Raw genomic sequence first — 16,748 nt, forward strand, 5'->3', positions numbered from 1 at the left:
ACCAATCAGCTTCCAGATTTTATTGCCAAAACTTAATTGAACAAGCTGAAGTTAGAAGCTGATTGGCTGCCATACACAGCTGCACCAGATTCTGCGTGCACAATGTCTCATAAGCTACCCCTTTGTGTGTGTCTATTGTTGTGACTTAGATGAGGATCAGATCACTTTTTATGCTATGTTAGTGCATAAAAACAGTTAAAGAAGAAGTGCAGCCAAAGCTCTTTTGGCTGTACTTGTCCTGTGAATCACAGAAGTGCTGTTTATTCTGCACTCCTGTGACCCATTTTTTGTCGACAGTGGGCTAAAGCCCATTGCTAGCTGGTTTCACTCAGCCATTCCAGGCTGGGGAAAGGTCCCAAAGTCTGGAGCTGCACCTGACTCCTCACTCTTCCCCCTCCACAGCCCAACATACAAATGTATGTTTTCATATATTGAAATATTTGTTCCCCATCTGGTAAATGAAGGGACAGTTGCTACCACTGCCTGGTTGACATCAGGTGACAACTATATTGATGTGTTGTGTAGCTTGGTATGATATTGTATGCTCTTAGCTCAAGAAGGGTCTGTTGTGAAGGTGAACAATGCTGTTATGCATTACCAGTAAAAAAAAAAAGCTATTTTACTGTTACTATCATGACTACATATGGTTTATCATAATTGCTGTAATAAAGATTAGGGCGGACATCATGGGTTTCCTCTTTGCTGCCATTTACACTATATTGCCAAAAGTATTGAGATGCCTGCCTTTACCCGCACATGAACTTTAATGGCATCCCAGTCTTAGTCTGTAGGGTTCAATATTGAGTTGGCCCACCCTTTGCAGCTATAACAGCTTCAACTCTTCTGGGAAGTCTGTCCACAAGGTTTAGGAGTGTGTCTATGGGAATGTTTGACCATTCTTCCAGAAGCACATTTGTGAGGTCAGGCAATGATGTCGGATGAGAAGGCCTGGCTTGTAGTCTCCACTCTAATTCATCCCAAAGGTGTTCTATCGGGTTGAGGTCAGGACTCATATCGCAAACAATGACCTGGTCAGGAAGGGGCGGTAAATCCTCTGGAAGGCAATCGGTTAAACATATACATAAACTGGATTCTGTTTTGAAGGGATGTTATAAAATCCTCTGAATTATGTTGAAGTAAAGGGTAAAATAACTTGTTGCAGAACACAAACATGTACAGTTACAATAAATTTAAGCTTACCAGTCATTGGATGCATATGTTTTTGTTTAATCTTTTTCCTTTATTTTCTCCTGCTGAACCTGCTAGTAACTAGTGATAAGACAAACTGCCCTGGTGTTTGAACACTGTTCAGTGAACTTCAAAAATTCGGATGCTGAACCACATCCCACTGAAATCAATGGAAACTGAATCTGTCAAATTAAAAATTCCAATTTTTTGGCCTCACAGGCAAGGGGGTGAAAAAAATAGCATGGGAGAGGGCACTGTCCTGGTGAAAAATCCTATTTGGCTAGGAGCTAGTGATTTTTAAAAACGCATAGTGTCTAACATGAAAAATGTACAATTCCTTTAAATAATATGCATTGGGTGTTCTAATCCTGCATGTGAAGGGTTGCATCTCCATGGTGTATAGAAAGTGCTGCAGCACTGTGCAAAAAAGCATTTAAAATAGTGGGCAAATGGCATGTCATTGACACTTAAACCCCCCCCAAAAAAACACATAGTCCCTTCAAGGGTCTGCTATTAATTTTGGAGGGCATTTGGAGGGGGTCTGTATGCTGTTTTTTTTTTAAAGATGTTTTCAATAAATGTCTGGCAATTTAAACTGTAACATTAAGGATTGGCACCTTTGGGGAGCGGGAAGGGTACCCGAAATTGACAGGTACCTGCTCCCAATTTTTCTGCAATCGCCTAGGTGATCGCAAGCAGAAGTTGTCTTCCTCCCCTCCATGACAGGTCCCAGAAGACTACGGGACCATTCACAAAGTGCAGCATTAGTCGCACATGCACAGTAAGCACCCGGCTGTGAAGCTTCAAGCTGTCACAGCCGAGTGCTCACACTGAAGATGCCAGCGCCAGGAACACAGGGCGGCTGATGAAACTGGCTGTGGGGGGGACACCGTGGGATCGAGGGACAGGTAAGTGTCCATTTTTATAAAAGTCAGCAGCTACAGTTTTTGTAGCTGCTGGCTTTTATTTTTTTTATTTTCACTGGAACCCTTCTTTAACACAAAGAAGTTTTTCAATATATTGATATTTATTTATTTCAGGTGCTTATATAGCGCCGTCAATTTACACAGCGCTTTACATATATATATATATATTGTACATTCACATCAGTCCCTAACCCTCAAGGGGCATACAATCTAAGGTCCCTAACTTACATTCATACATACACATACTAGGGACAATTTAGAGAGGAGCCAATTAACCTACCAGCATGTCTTTGGAGTGTGGGAGGAAACTGGAGTACCCGGAGGAAGCCCATGCAGGCACAGGGAGAACATGCAAACTCCAGGCAGGTGGTGCCATGGCTGGGATTTGAACCAACGACGCTAGTACTGCCAGGTGGAAGTGCTAACCATTTATCCACTGTGCTGCCCCATATGAAAAGAGAAAAAAAAACAGTAATTTGTAAATGACTGAGCTAAAACATATAACACAGTTCCAGAAGCTGTTTTATTTTTCTTTCTTGCATTTCGCATTAGAGTTTTACTATAGCGATTTATCACTTACTGATAACAATGATTATAAGTGATCTGTTAGTGCAGAGGTTCATGAAGGGGCTGGATCAGTATCAGTAAAATAAATAAATAAAATTAAAAATAAGAAATAAGAACTAATAAAAATAAATACATCAATAAAAAAGATAAGTGCACATTTATTTTTATTTCTACCTAATTAAAATCTAAGAAATAGAAATAACAATAATAATAATATGGCTACCAAATTTAAATCCTATCCATTCAAAAAAGTGTGTATATACACTATTATTATAGTATTATATATACTGTATATAATGTTACGGTGGACTACAAAATGTAAAAAGTTATACGGTGCAGGTACAAGAGATATCTAATAAAAGAATGTTGTCATCATTGTTCCTATTGGAGAGAGAAAAGTTTAGGAAATATTTTTATTGCTAGCTGTGCCTGCCTTTCCTGGTGACAACTGCTACGGGACTGACGCAGATTTTTACTTTTCCCCACTTTGCCCAAAACATAATAAAACATAATAATTGTTACTGTCATGTAATATGTAGTTACTTAGGTTTTTGTTTCCTTTCTCAGCTATCCACACCGTGGCCCATTTGTTTAATGTGGAAAGACTGGTGGATGCCAGGGTGGAAGCGAATGGCACAATTCAAGCTGCTCTTACTGACCTTGAGGACAGGAATGGTGAATCCTACCTTAACTTCGTCCGATCAAAAGTACCAGTGAGTAGGAAAACAATTTTGGATATTTTGCATAGTGGCTTATTGAACTTTTATTGCTTAAAGGGATTTCAGGGGTTTCTAGCAGTTTAGGAATACCTGTATGTGTTTACAGTAAAGACATGGCAAGCTGCCAAGATCTGCTCTCATAGAAAAAAGCTGAGATTTAGAACCCTATCCTGGAAGCTAGCTGCAGTTCACCATAGGACCCAGAGGAGGGAGTTTCCATCCCAGGCTGCAAACACCCATCTATCCTTAAAGGGGACCTCTGGCAGGATTAGTTCCTTGATCATCCAGGAGATATCCCTTGAGCTGTATACCATCCAGAGGGAGGATATTCTGTACCCGGCTTACCTCATCTATCATTAAAGGGGATCTCTGATTATACATATTACATGCGTATTTACAATACGTATCTGGTGAGTGCGTATTCTTACCACACCTTTGAGCACATCACTAAGTATTGAAGTTACTTACAGCTGTGATTGACACCTTAGCATGGACAGTCACTTTATGAACATTTTATCCTTGTTATATTTATGTACATCTATTTTAACAGACATAATTTAATTTTAGAGTTGCACCTTGATTTTATATGTTTATTGAGGTTTTATCTGGTTACCTTATTGTGCAATAGCAGCTTCATTTGAGTGCTCACTGATCTCCACTTTTTTATGCTGTTCAAATGTATGGTGTTTGTAGAATCTGGCAGTTAAAGTGAAGAATGTTCTAAACAAAATCTTACTTTTTACAGAATCCAATAGGAGGATTGAATGTGGCATTTACCTTTCTCGCTGGCCTCACTGGAGTAGTGATTACATTGGCTCTTATTCTAATCATTACTTCCTCTACAAAAACAATTCGCAGGTCATATTTTGAAGTGTTTTGGTACACACATCATCTCTTTGTCATCTTCTTCATTGGTCTTGTTATTCATGGAGTTGGGTGCGTATTGAATTTGTAGCTGTACTAAATACAACTGCACGTGACTTTTGTAGGCTTTAGTCCAATATGAAATTGCCAGCAAAGTAACAAATAATTTTGTGTAATATTTAACTGTCAATGGAAAACTACCTTTAACAATTGTCACTGCAACCGGTATGCCTTTTGGAAAAAGGAGAAAGGGACACATGGTTCGCAAGAACACAGTTTGAGTGGCTCCGGAAAGGTGGTTTCCACCTTTCTCTGGGGTTTTGTAAGTTACAGATCAGGGTGTGAAACTCAGAGACCTCAAAGTAAATTGGTTGGGAAGAAATTTCCAATTCCAGTGCCAGGATGTGTAGGCAGGTGTTCACAGTCCTTATAGTCTAAGACCTGACAATTGTCTGGTGCTTAACCCGAGAGACAGGAGGTCTCTGCATAGAAGTCTGGAGGACTCCAACCTTCCCCAGGAGTCAGTGAAGCTGCACGGGACCAGCCAGAGCATGTGTTGGTGAAGTTGGTGACAGAGGGCTGGTGAATTTGGTGACAGAGCAGCAAAGAGCTGAAAGATTAAGCTGTGAGAGTGCTTGAGTCCAGAAGAAGAGGCTGAAGTATTTTGTTTTGTGGTTTACAGTGATGGTGGAAACCCCTGCAAGGCAACTTATTTCTCTGTGAATTTGTCACTGGGAAGCACTAACATTGAGCTAATAATTCCTTATTGCATGCATATATATATATATATATATATAGTATAATACATCTCTGCACTAGATGCACATTTACCCATGTCTATGTCTTTACTAAAAACTTCAAGTACAGAAAAATACCCAGTAATCTGCCAGAAATCCAGTGAGCACCTGTTTTAGTTGACAACACAAAATCCCAAGCAGGGTTGTCAGCCCTTGCAGCACCTGTCTCAGCCCTTGCATCCATAACATATATTTGTTATTCTGTAGTCCAGAAGAGAGAACTTAGACAGAGCTGATCAAACTGTGAGTTGTCAGCTCAAACAGGAAGTTAAGAGATCACAGTTTTTAAAGGGATACAACCTTGAAAAATGTGTATGTTTTGCAGTGATGTACTGAATATTTTTTATTTTGCCAGACATTTCCTTTAACCAATTCACACTGGCTGTGCGCATATATGTGGCCTCTCAGTGGGAGGGCCTTAACTCCAAGCAGCCACATAGATGAGGCCCTGTATAAACAACTTACCATGCTAAGAGCTCGCTCCCTGCACGCTCCCATTACAGTAGATCGCCAGAGCTCCCACTGCACGCTTCCTATCGGAGCTTGATGATCACATGGCTACTGTGACAGTCAATCACAGCGGTCACATGACCCGAATGCCTGCTCCGGCATCTAGAAGTTCTGAAATGGCCAGGAGGCATAGGCACGAAGAGGTTAAATTGTATTTCCTTTCAGTTCCTAATGAGGTGGCAGTCACCTGGAGAAACTGATGAGTAGATTTACAAAAACTGGGGTTCTCGGAATCCGGTGCAGCTGTGCATGGTAGCCAATCAGTTTCTAACTTCAGCTTGTTCAATTAAGCTTTGGCAATAAAATCTGGAAGCTGATTGTTTTCTATACAGATTTGCACCAGGTTTTGCACTCTCTAGTAAATAACCCCCAGTGAGCATGGATGTCACCAGAGGCAGTAGAACCCTGAAATGCTTTGTTTATGAAGTAAGAACTATAGGAGTTTGTTTATCATTTCATTCTTTTTTTTTATTTTTTTATAGGAAGATAGTACGAGGACAGACTTATGAAAGTCTTCAAGTTCATACACCAGAAATATGCAAAAATAATTATACTCGGTGGGGTCAAGATCCCCTATGTCCCATACCCCAATTTAATGGAAATGAACCAGTGGTAAGGTATTTTCTTCTGATAAATGAAGTATAACAATTTTTAGATTGAAATAACAAAATAACAAAATAACTAATTGGCCTTTTCGCCCAATTTGTGGAAATCAGTTAATGGTTTCCAATAAACCTGTGTATAACATTAGATTAGATGAATCTTTGTGTTTGATGAGTAGATCTTTAACAGATTTGCTCATATACAGTATGCCTAAATCTAGTTTTAACTCTTCAACCAAGATTACATGTATCAAAAGCAAATTGATGGTTTCACATACAAGTGCGTGATGGATAAATAAGAGCAGATTACCACCCAAGATGTTTAATTCTCTGCAGTAAGCAGCCATTTGTATGAAAAATTTTAAGGTGGTCATACACAAAACAAATCAAGTGATGCAACAGATTAGAGTTGCTTGACTAGACGACGAAAGAATATTACATTGGTAAATTAGTTTTTTTCTCCTGGCCATGCAAGCCTTTTTTGTTGCAGGCTGGAATTTTACTGCATGTTGGAATATATCTGCCTAGCCAGTAATACCCTTTTCTATAGAGGAAAGGAAATTAATAGTTTTCTGCTCTTGCATTGTATTCTAACTGGACCTGGCAGAAGGCAACAAAAAGGCCATGGTGCCATGTCATTTAAAAGCATATTTCAACTTTGTACATCCCTGCAATATATGTATATTTCCCGTTTCTTAATCTTTTTAAGCCAGTGCTTAACAAAACTGCTGTAGTGTGCTCCTAACTTCCTCTTTGACATGACAACGCAGTGAATTGCTGGCTCTGAATTCCAAAGCAGTAATGCCAGCCCTGCCTACTTTATTTCTGCAGCATCACAAAGAACTTAAGCCGGCCATAGATGGAGCAATTTTCATTCCTGCAACCACCAATGTTGATGGGGGAATCCTTCCCATGCAGCCATTGTGTTCTCCTGGTGGGGGGGAGATGACTCCGCCAGGAGAACACAGCGATTACTGCTAGCGTATATATTTGATCGATCGATCAACTTCGGTACATTCAGCCTGTGCTTACATGGTTCGAATCTCAACCGTTCCCTGCTGTACCGTCTGAGAATCTCCCTCCTCCCTCCTAATCTCCATAACCTTTCCTTGTGTACAAGCAGAGAGCACAGGAGGTTATCAGCTCACAAAATTTCTGGAAAATCAACAAGAGAATTTTATGCTTATACAACGCAAAGTGCATCACAAAACACTTTCAATGGTATATTTAGAGCAGTGGTCTCCAAACTGCGGCCCGAGGGCCGGATGTGGCCCTCTGCTTTATTTAATCCGGCCCTTGGGGCATTATTCCCTCACGGTCAGCAACAGTGGGGCATAATTCCTGCCACTGACACCAACAATGGGGCACTATTCCTCTCACTGCCACCAACGATGGGGCACTATTCTTTCCACTGCCACCAACGATGGGGCATTATTCCTCCCACTGCCACCAACGATGGGGCATTATTCCTCCCGCTGCCACCAATGATGGGGCACTATTCCTCCCGCTGCCACCAATGATGGGGCATTATTCCTCCTACTGATACTAATGATGGGGCACTATTCCTCCCACTGGCACCAATGATGGGGCACTATTCCTCCCGCTGCCACCAATGATGGGGCACTATTCCTCCCACTGCCATCAAGGACAGGGCACTATTCCTCTCACTGATACCAATAGTGTGATACTAATCCTCCCACTGCCACCAGTAAGGGGCATTTTGTACTGCCATTGACCCCAGGACTTTTTCTACTCCTGCTGGTTACAGCCCCCGAAAGATTGAATGACAGTAAACTGGCCCTTTGTTTAGAAAGTTTGGAGACCCCTGATTTAGAGGACCAAAACTGAGAAATTGACAGTTAGGGTTTACATACACTACAAGTGAAGACAGATTTCCTAGCACACATGATAACCTTTAACTCACAAGTAACCTACTGGCTCTATTTAATTGCCTAATACTGCATTTGAATTTGCAGTTATTTGCCAAATTCCTTTTAAGAATATGCAGTGATTGTTAGCACTTTATGCAGCGATTGTAAGCACTTTCATAACCATTATTATTATAGTGAAAATATAAGATCTAAAAGAAACGCAGTGTCAGTCCAAAAAAAGAGATTTGCAAAAATATGAAATATCAGTCCAATCCAAAATATGTTGTGCTATCATCCAGCGATATTCAGCGCCGTGTTTGAATTGTAGCCCCACTCCCTGCTCATCTTGAATTTTCACCTATAAATTATAATAGGCCAAACACATTTTTAGAAGGACTAAGTAGCCTCCAAATTTCTGATCCATATAGTGTTCCTTCCATGTGCTATATCTTCATTGGGCATTTGGCTCCAAAACCGCACAAAAAAACCAAAAAATACACCGTAGTGCAACACAGTTTTTTTTAAAATTACTAATTATATGCACTCAGGTATGCACTCACATTAAGGAAAAATTGTGCTCCAAAGTTTAATAATCAAATGGTTGCATTTCTCCACCGTGCCGACTAAATTGTAGTGTTTCCCAACACCGAATAGGTGCACCATACACTCACCTTCTTCCTTGACCTATCAAATAGGTCATACACACTTAGGGATACTGAACAACTTCTGCTGGTTCACTGCTGGTCTTTAGTGGCTATTTACTTGACTCTGGCCCTTTAAGGGAACGTGTGGTATATGATCTTTCACTCCTGCTACCACAAACTGTAATAGGCGTTACACCGTGAATGCATGCAAAAAATATTATGCCGGATATCTATACTGATATGGACTGGGTAATGTGTTAGGAACGTAAGGATGCCCCATTGTTTGTTGGAAATGAAAATTGTCAACTTACAGAGGACTGAATTCAAAGACACTCCGAAAATCAAAGTGAAAAAATGATGCAGCAGGCTAGTCTAATTTTGCTGAAATTTTATTGCAGCAACTCTAAATGGTACTCAGTAGTTTGTATGTCAAGGTGTCATTATCTAGCCTGTAGAGGTCTGTGCGTTCTGCCATGGATGTGCCTCCCCAGACCATCACTGACCCACCACCAAAACTGTCATGCTGAACAATGTTACAGGCAGCATAATGTTCTCCATGACTTCTCCAGACCCTGTCACATCTGTCACCTGTGCTCAGGGTGAACCTGCTCTCAACTGTGAAAAGCACAGGGTGCCAGTGGCGGACCTGACAATTCTGGTTTTCAATCGCAAATTCCAATTGAGCTCTATGGTGCCGGGCAGAGGGTACAGGGCCCGAAATTGACAGGGATCTGCTCCTACTTCCTCTTCGATCGCCTAGGCGATTGAAAGCAGAAATTGTCCTCCCCCCTCCCTCCCCGTAGTATTCTGGGACACGTGACAGGTTCCAAAAGAGTATGGGACCATTCACAAAGCACAGCATACTCATGCATTCGCAGTGAGCAGTGAAGCCGCAAGCTATCACAGCTGGGTGCCCACACTGAAGATGCCAGCGCCAGGAACACAGGGCGGCTGGTGAAACGTGCTGCGTGCAGGACACCGCAGAACCAAGGGACAGGTAATTGTCCATTTTTTAAAAGTCAGCAGCTACAGTTTTTGTAGCTGCTGACTTTTATTAATTTTTTTTTTTCACTGGAGCTCCTATTTAAACTCGAATATGAAAACAAGAATACGATTAAAATATCAAATGGATATTCTTGAAATGAAAATTCTCGAATTAAAATCTATAGGTGTATGGCCAGCTTAACGATTAGAAAATCAAATGGATATTCTTGAAACTAATATTCTCGGCCAAAAATCTACATGTGTATGGCCAGCCTTAAGCTCTGTGCACACGATGAGAATATCGGACGAACGATCATTTTTTGCCTGCTAGTCTCACATCAAAAGTGAAAAGGTTATTAAAGATACAAAAATTCTCATCCAAAAGAAAAGAAGATCGAAAGTGATGTCATGTATTTGTATTGTATTTTCGGACGTTTGCTGTACTTAATAAACGAAAATCATACGATTTGGTATCGTACGTAAAAAATTGTCTTGATCAGCTATCGAAAGCTATGTATTAACGATCCAATTATCGGACAATTGGTCCTTGTACAAACATTTTCATATTGTGTGTATGGGGCATTAAGCTGGCCATACACATGTAGATTTTCGGCCGAGAATATTCGTCAAAAAAGTCGTACGAAAATTCTTTGCACATTCGATGAATGGACAAATGTCGTTCCAAAATTGTCTTTTGCTTTTAACATTCGATTTTAAAATGAATATAATTTCTGAATAATCACCACATACACTGGCCAAAAATTATTTTGATCGAGAAAAGTTTTCCTTCGTGCCCTCAAATTTTTCCGTCAATGGTGTAGAAAACAAATATCGATTTGACCCTACTAACAGTTAGAAAATCAAAAGAATATTCTTGAAATTAATATTCTCAGTTGAAAATCTGTACATGTATGGCAAGCTTTACTTTTCAAATTCTGTTGATTTTTTTTTTCGAATTCGGTTTAAATCTTTTAGATTTCGAACAACTTTTTGAATTTTGTTGAATTAATTAAAAATTCGGTAGAGCCAATTTTGAATGTGAACGACTTTTCACATTTGGTCGTAAAGTTTTCAAATTGAATTTGAATACAAATTATTGAAACGAATTCCGAAAACGAACTGAACGAATTTACTGAACCCAACTACACAAAATTTGTTAGATTTCAAATCAAAATGAAACAAAACAAAATGTTTTGCTTTGCACATGTCTAAGAGTAACTGCCTGTCTCCTGGAATCTCCTCCATGCTCTTGAGACTGTGCTGGCAGATACAGCAAACCTTCTGGCAATGGTACGTATTGATGTGCCATCTTGGAGGATATGGACTGCCTGTGCAACCTATGTAGCGTGCAGGTATAGCCTCATGCTACCAGTAGTGACACTGACCCTATCCAAATGCAATACTAGTGAAAAACAGTCAGAAAAGATGAGTAGGGAAAAAAAATGTCAGTGGCCTCCACCTGTAAAATCATTCCTGTTTTGGGGGTCATCTCATTGTTGCCCATCTAGTGCACCTGTTGTTAATTTCATTAACACCAAAGCAGCTGAAACTGATTAACAATCCCCTCTGCTAGTTAACTGACCAGATCAATATCCCAGGACTTTAATTGACTTGATGCTATACTCTGATTAAAAAGTGTTCCTTTAATTTTTTTCAGCAGTGTATATTAGGCTGATTTAAACTGAGAGTTTGAGTGGGCTTTACATTTAGTACGTCTGCTCAGTCTTTGGCTGCTTTCTAAAGACAATAAACTCGCCTTTCTCAACCTTTTCAACACAGAGGAACCCTTCAAATAAATTTACGGGCACAGGGAAGCCCTGCTAAAAATTTCTAGATCTGCAACGGATGATACATTAGTGTGATGGTCAGTGGATAGAATGCTCCTTACATTGGTGGTCAGTGAAAAGAATGCTCCTTACACTTGTGGTCATTGGGAAGAAGGCTACTTACATTGGTGGTCGGAGAGAAGAATGCTCCTTATACTTGTGGTCATTGGGAAGAAGGCTGATTACATTGGTGGTCGGAGAGAAGAATGCTCCTTACACTTGTGGTCATTGGGAAGAAGGCTGATTACATTGGTGGTCAGAGAGAAGAATGCTCCTTATACTTGTGGTCATTGGGAAGAAGGCTGATTACATTGGTGGTCAGAGAGAAGAATGCTCCTTACACTTGTGGTCATTGGGAAGAAGGCTGATTACATTGGTGGTCAGAGAGAAGAATGCTCCTTACACTTGTGGTCATTGGGAAGAAGGCTGATTACATTGGTGGTCGGAGAGAAGAATGCTCCTTATACTTGTGGCCATTGGGAAGAAGGCTGATTACATTGGTGGTCGAAGAGAAGAATGCCCCTTACACTTGTGGTCATTGGGAAGAAGGCTGCTTACATTGGTGGTCAGAGAGAAGAATGCCCCTTACACTTGTGATCATTGGGAAGAAGGCTGATTACATTGGTGGTCGGAGAGAAGAATGCTCCTTATACTTGTGGTCATTGGGAAGAAGGCTGATTACATTGGTGGTCGGAGAGAAGAATGCCCCTTACACTTGTGGTCATTGGGAAGAAGGCTGCTTACATTGGTGGTTGGAGAGAAGAATGCTCCTTACACTTGTGGTCATTGGGAAGAATTACCCCCTTACAGATATCTAAAAAGATCAATGGTGTCAGTGGGAACTTATCTGAGAGGCAGAAATTGCTCATTGCAGAAGGAACCCCTATAGACCTCTGGAGGAACCTTAGGGTTCCATGGAACCCTGGTTGAGAAACCCTGGAATAAACTGTAAGACCTTGCACACCTTTTGCACATGCCCCTGAAATGTATTTGGCTGATTTAAACATAGAGCTTAGTTGGACTTTAAGGGTCAGTTCACACTAAATGCGTTTCAGTTGCGTTTTTTCTGCATCCAAAATGCACAGAAAGTAGGTTATATGGTTGTCAATGCCATAGTTCACATCAATGCTTGCAGTTCCAGTGAGTTCCGATTGCAGAAAAAAAAAGTAGAACAGGCATTTTTTCTGCACAGAACTGTACTGGAACGCGGTAAAACACACCAAAAACGCACTGGAACACACTGGAATGCACAGGTCCCTATTTAAATTGAAAAAAAGAGAGGGGGGAAAAATGTACTGGAATGCATAAAAAAATTAACTGGAATGCGTCAAAAAATGAATCAAAAACGCACTAGAACACGTCAAAACACGCATGCAAAAACGCATCCGGAATGCATCTGGACTGTGTTTCTATAGTGTGAACCGGCCCTAAGGCTGGCCATACACTAAACAATTTTCTTTAGAAAATGCTTTAGATTTACCAAAAAACATATAATATGAGGTCAAACCTAAACAACACTTTCAATTGTATCCAATTAGGTGGGCACTTGCACTACACAGTTGAAGGTAAATCTAAATAAAATTGGGCAGGAAATTGTATAGTGTATGGCCAGCCTAAAAGTGTTCCCTTTTTTTTTAAAGTCATAAGTAAAACAGGCACCTGCTATATAAAAATAATGATTTGCGATATTTCTTAATTGGGTAAAACTTTGTAGTTAGGTAACTTCCTAAATTAGCACTTCAGTGATAAACAATCATTTTGTTATGCAATACTTCACCTTATGACTTCATCCAAATAAACATGAAAAAGCACCGAACATTTTCTGTACTTGCAGCTACGTTATTATAATTACCAAATTAGGTACACTTTCATTCTTTGTTCTTTGTTGTCTGTTGATAAACTATCAGTTACATCAGAGCTTTCTAAACCATTGACAAAGTGTTGAGTTCAGTTTTCTTTTTCTGTTTTTTTAAACCTACTTATCTGAATGGATGTTATTGCATAATATGAAATACATGTCGTGGAGTAATATTAAATATTTGCCGGGTAAAAAATGGTAATAAACGGCCCTAGACAAATGGATACTAAACTGTGCTACTGTTTTACAGTGACTGAAATCTAGGCACTTTCCAAGTATTTTCATGTGCAAAAAAAGCCATACATTTTATTGCAGCCAAATGTTTTGGTTGGGGCACAGCCTACCTTTTTAATTGTTTTTCAGTAATTTAATAATATTTATTCTTCTTTTTAATCAATGTTTTACAGGATTAAATGCTTGTATGTAACCACAGTTGTTTTCTTCTTAGACATGGAAATGGGTAGTAGCCCCAATGGCCCTCTATGTCATTGAAAGGCTTATACGATTTTGGAGATCACAACAAAAAGTTGTAATTACAAAGGTAAGTGTGTGCATTTTGCTATGCTGTTGACATATGTAAAGAGGAATAAACATAGTGCATTTCGTTATGATTTGTTTTTCAGATAAAAAATTTCATTTTCGGAGATTTGGATGTTTTTGAATCTTTGAATGGATGTAGTAACGAATGTCAGTGAAAAAAAAGTTATAACAAAATTAAAGTGGAACTGCACTGCATCTGAGCGCCACAAACCTAAAATGTTATTTAATTAATTTGTAATATTCAAAGCAAACTCACCCATGCCTCCATGTCTATCTACATGCTTTATTTTGCTGAGAAATCACTTTGAAAAACACATCCTTTCCTTTCTGGCCGTGGCCATCTTGAGTAAGAGCAGATTATTCATGTATCATTTACTTCCTGGAATCCATCTGCCCTTAGCTCAGTCATAGGCTGAGCCAAGAACCCTCTCTCTCCTCCTGAAGACTCCTGCGATGTATGACAAAATTTGCCTAGGCAATAAAACCAGGAAATAATTGAAGAAATGTAAAACAAATCTTTAAAACAAGTAAATATGATATACTTTCCTATTTATTTATGAATGCTAGCAGCATAAGGATTAAAAATAGCCCATGCTGATTGAAATGCATTAGTGTCATTTGTTTCATTCAGATAACTTTACATGATGCAAAAGTAGTTCGGGCCTATGGGGAAATTAATTCAGTTTTCAAATTTGTTAGTTATTTCGAATTAGAATAGATCCGAAATTTTGATCCATTCATTAATTTGGATGCACATAACGCCAGTCCATGTTGCCAATCAGCACTTGCCATTTCTCTTGGTGGGCTGGACTAGCGTCTGAAAATATTGAATCCTGTCGATTCAAATCTGTCCGATTTGATAATATATAGGATATATAGCAGTCTTCCGGAAAAACTACAACATTTTTCGAATCCATCCAAACCAACGAATATACAAAACAAATGCCGAAGACACAAAATGAAACAAATCCTGAAACAAATCAGTTCAACATAACGAATATGACACAATGGAATTCTTCAATGAACAAATGCACTGAAACGAAAATTTCTGGTGTGCACGGAATGTCTAAATACACCAAATGTATGAAGGATCTTTTTTACTTAGAAGCATTCTGGTTTATTGTATTATTTAAATTCAGTTTTCATGTTCAGTCCTGAATTGTTTTAAAATTTTAGGCCTTTTTATGGTTCTGAAAAACCAAAGGACCGTACTGACTATACTGATCCACTACTGTTTTAGGTTGTTACACATCCCTTTAAGACATATGAACTGCAGATGAAAATGAAAGGCTTTAAAATGGAAGTTGGCCAGTATGTCTTTGTACAGTGTCCTGCCGTATCCAGTCTAGAGTGGCATCCTTTTACTTTGACTTCTGCCCCAGAAGAGGACTTCTTCAGCATTCACATTAGAATAGTTGGAGACTGGACTGAAGGATTGTTTAAAGCCTTGGGATGTGACAAGACTGAAACTCAGGAGGCTTGGCAGCTGCCTAAGTAAGTGTTGTGAAACTGAATCAATTCACATTTTGTTACTGTACAATGTATTATGGAATTTTCAAATTTGCTTGTAGTTGTTCACTATAAAATTTTATAATTTATTATGTAGATTTGGGCACAAAGGTTTGCTTTAGGCTCCTTTCACACTTGCGACCAGAGGTGGTTGATCCACTTGGATGGGTACACATTGCTGCGGCCACAATGATCTGCAATTTCAATGCTACATGCTGAATTTTTAAAGCCTGTCAAACTCTAATGCAGGGGCGTCAAACTGGCAGCCCTCCAAATGTTGCGAAACTACAAGTCCCATCATGCCACTGCCTTTGGGAGTCATGCTTATAACTGTCAATCTTGCCTCATGGGACTTATAGTTTGGCAACAGCTGGAAGGCCGCCAGTTTGACACCCGTGCTCTAATGTAAGGAAGAATAGGGCCAACTGCAAGCCAAATGCTTGCCGCATTCCCACGATGCAAACACACACAGCTTTTGTGATATACTCCTGTATATGTACTGTAGTTACATAGTTAGTCTGGCTGAAAAAACCTACAAGTCCATCTAGTTCAACCATAAAACATACATTGTACGTTTACCATAATAAAAGATGGTCAGATCTGTTGAAAACACAGCCAAGCCACACTCAAGTAGACCAGATATTAGGTGGCTCAAAGTGCAGTTTTTTAGAAGTATTTTTAAAAGTATTTTTAATGCTTGCTGTTTTTCCTTTTCCTGACTTTTATTCATCTTCAATGCGCCTTGAGCTTGCTAGAAAAATGATTAGTCAATGCCTTAGTACAGCCTCCTCCCTTTATGCAAGTAATAGCCGTCTCCTCATTTGGAAGTCTCTAAATACGCTCTGTGCTGGCCAAGCTCCTCTGCTCACCCCTGACCTACCAACATAACCTTTTATGTAACCGCTTGGGGAGGAGTGAAGGTTGATACTATAGAGTGTCAATTGAGTGACAGTTCTGAGTCTGCTGACATCACATCCAAAAGCAGTATCAGGACTTTTGAATCTCTACACAAGGAAGACTTTACAGATCAAAATATTTTAAATGCACTTTTTTTTGTAATTTTTAAAAAAGTTCATATTTAAGGAAATCCTAATGCAGTAGTATAGAAGATAAAGTGTTTGATTTTGTTCCCCAGAATTTCCATAGATGGTCCATTTGGAACAGCAAGTGAGGATGTGTTTGACTATGAGGTTGCTATGCTGGTTGGAGCAGGAATTGGAGTTACTCCGTTTGCTTCTGTCTTGAAGTCTGTCTGGTATAAATACCTCAACAATGTGTCAACTCTAAGGTTAAAAAAGGTAATTACATTTGTTGGGAGAATAATGTGAAACTACTTTTTTTTC

At 39.5% G+C, this 16,748-nt stretch overlaps 1 protein-coding gene across 1 annotated transcript in view; it reads left to right on the forward strand.

Moving 5' to 3' along the window:
* CYBB (cytochrome b-245 beta chain) overlaps positions 1 to 16,748 on the forward strand; it is a 58,252-nt gene that overhangs the window by 19,266 nt on the left and 22,238 nt on the right. The window contains exons 5-10 of the mRNA XM_089653022.1: positions 3,249 to 3,394; positions 4,146 to 4,336; positions 6,054 to 6,183; positions 13,805 to 13,897; positions 15,137 to 15,390; positions 16,541 to 16,703. Coding sequence (XP_089509148.1) covers positions 3,249 to 3,394; positions 4,146 to 4,336; positions 6,054 to 6,183; positions 13,805 to 13,897; positions 15,137 to 15,390; positions 16,541 to 16,703 — 977 coding nt within the window. The remainder of the gene's footprint in view (positions 1 to 3,248; positions 3,395 to 4,145; positions 4,337 to 6,053; positions 6,184 to 13,804; positions 13,898 to 15,136; positions 15,391 to 16,540; positions 16,704 to 16,748) is intronic.

The sequence above is a fragment of the Staurois parvus genome, unplaced genomic scaffold (assembly GCF_062004578.1).
Source record: "Staurois parvus isolate SC_StPar_1 unplaced genomic scaffold, SC_StPar_1.0 ptg000696l, whole genome shotgun sequence".
Classification (NCBI taxonomy): Eukaryota; Metazoa; Chordata; class Amphibia; order Anura; family Ranidae; genus Staurois; species Staurois parvus.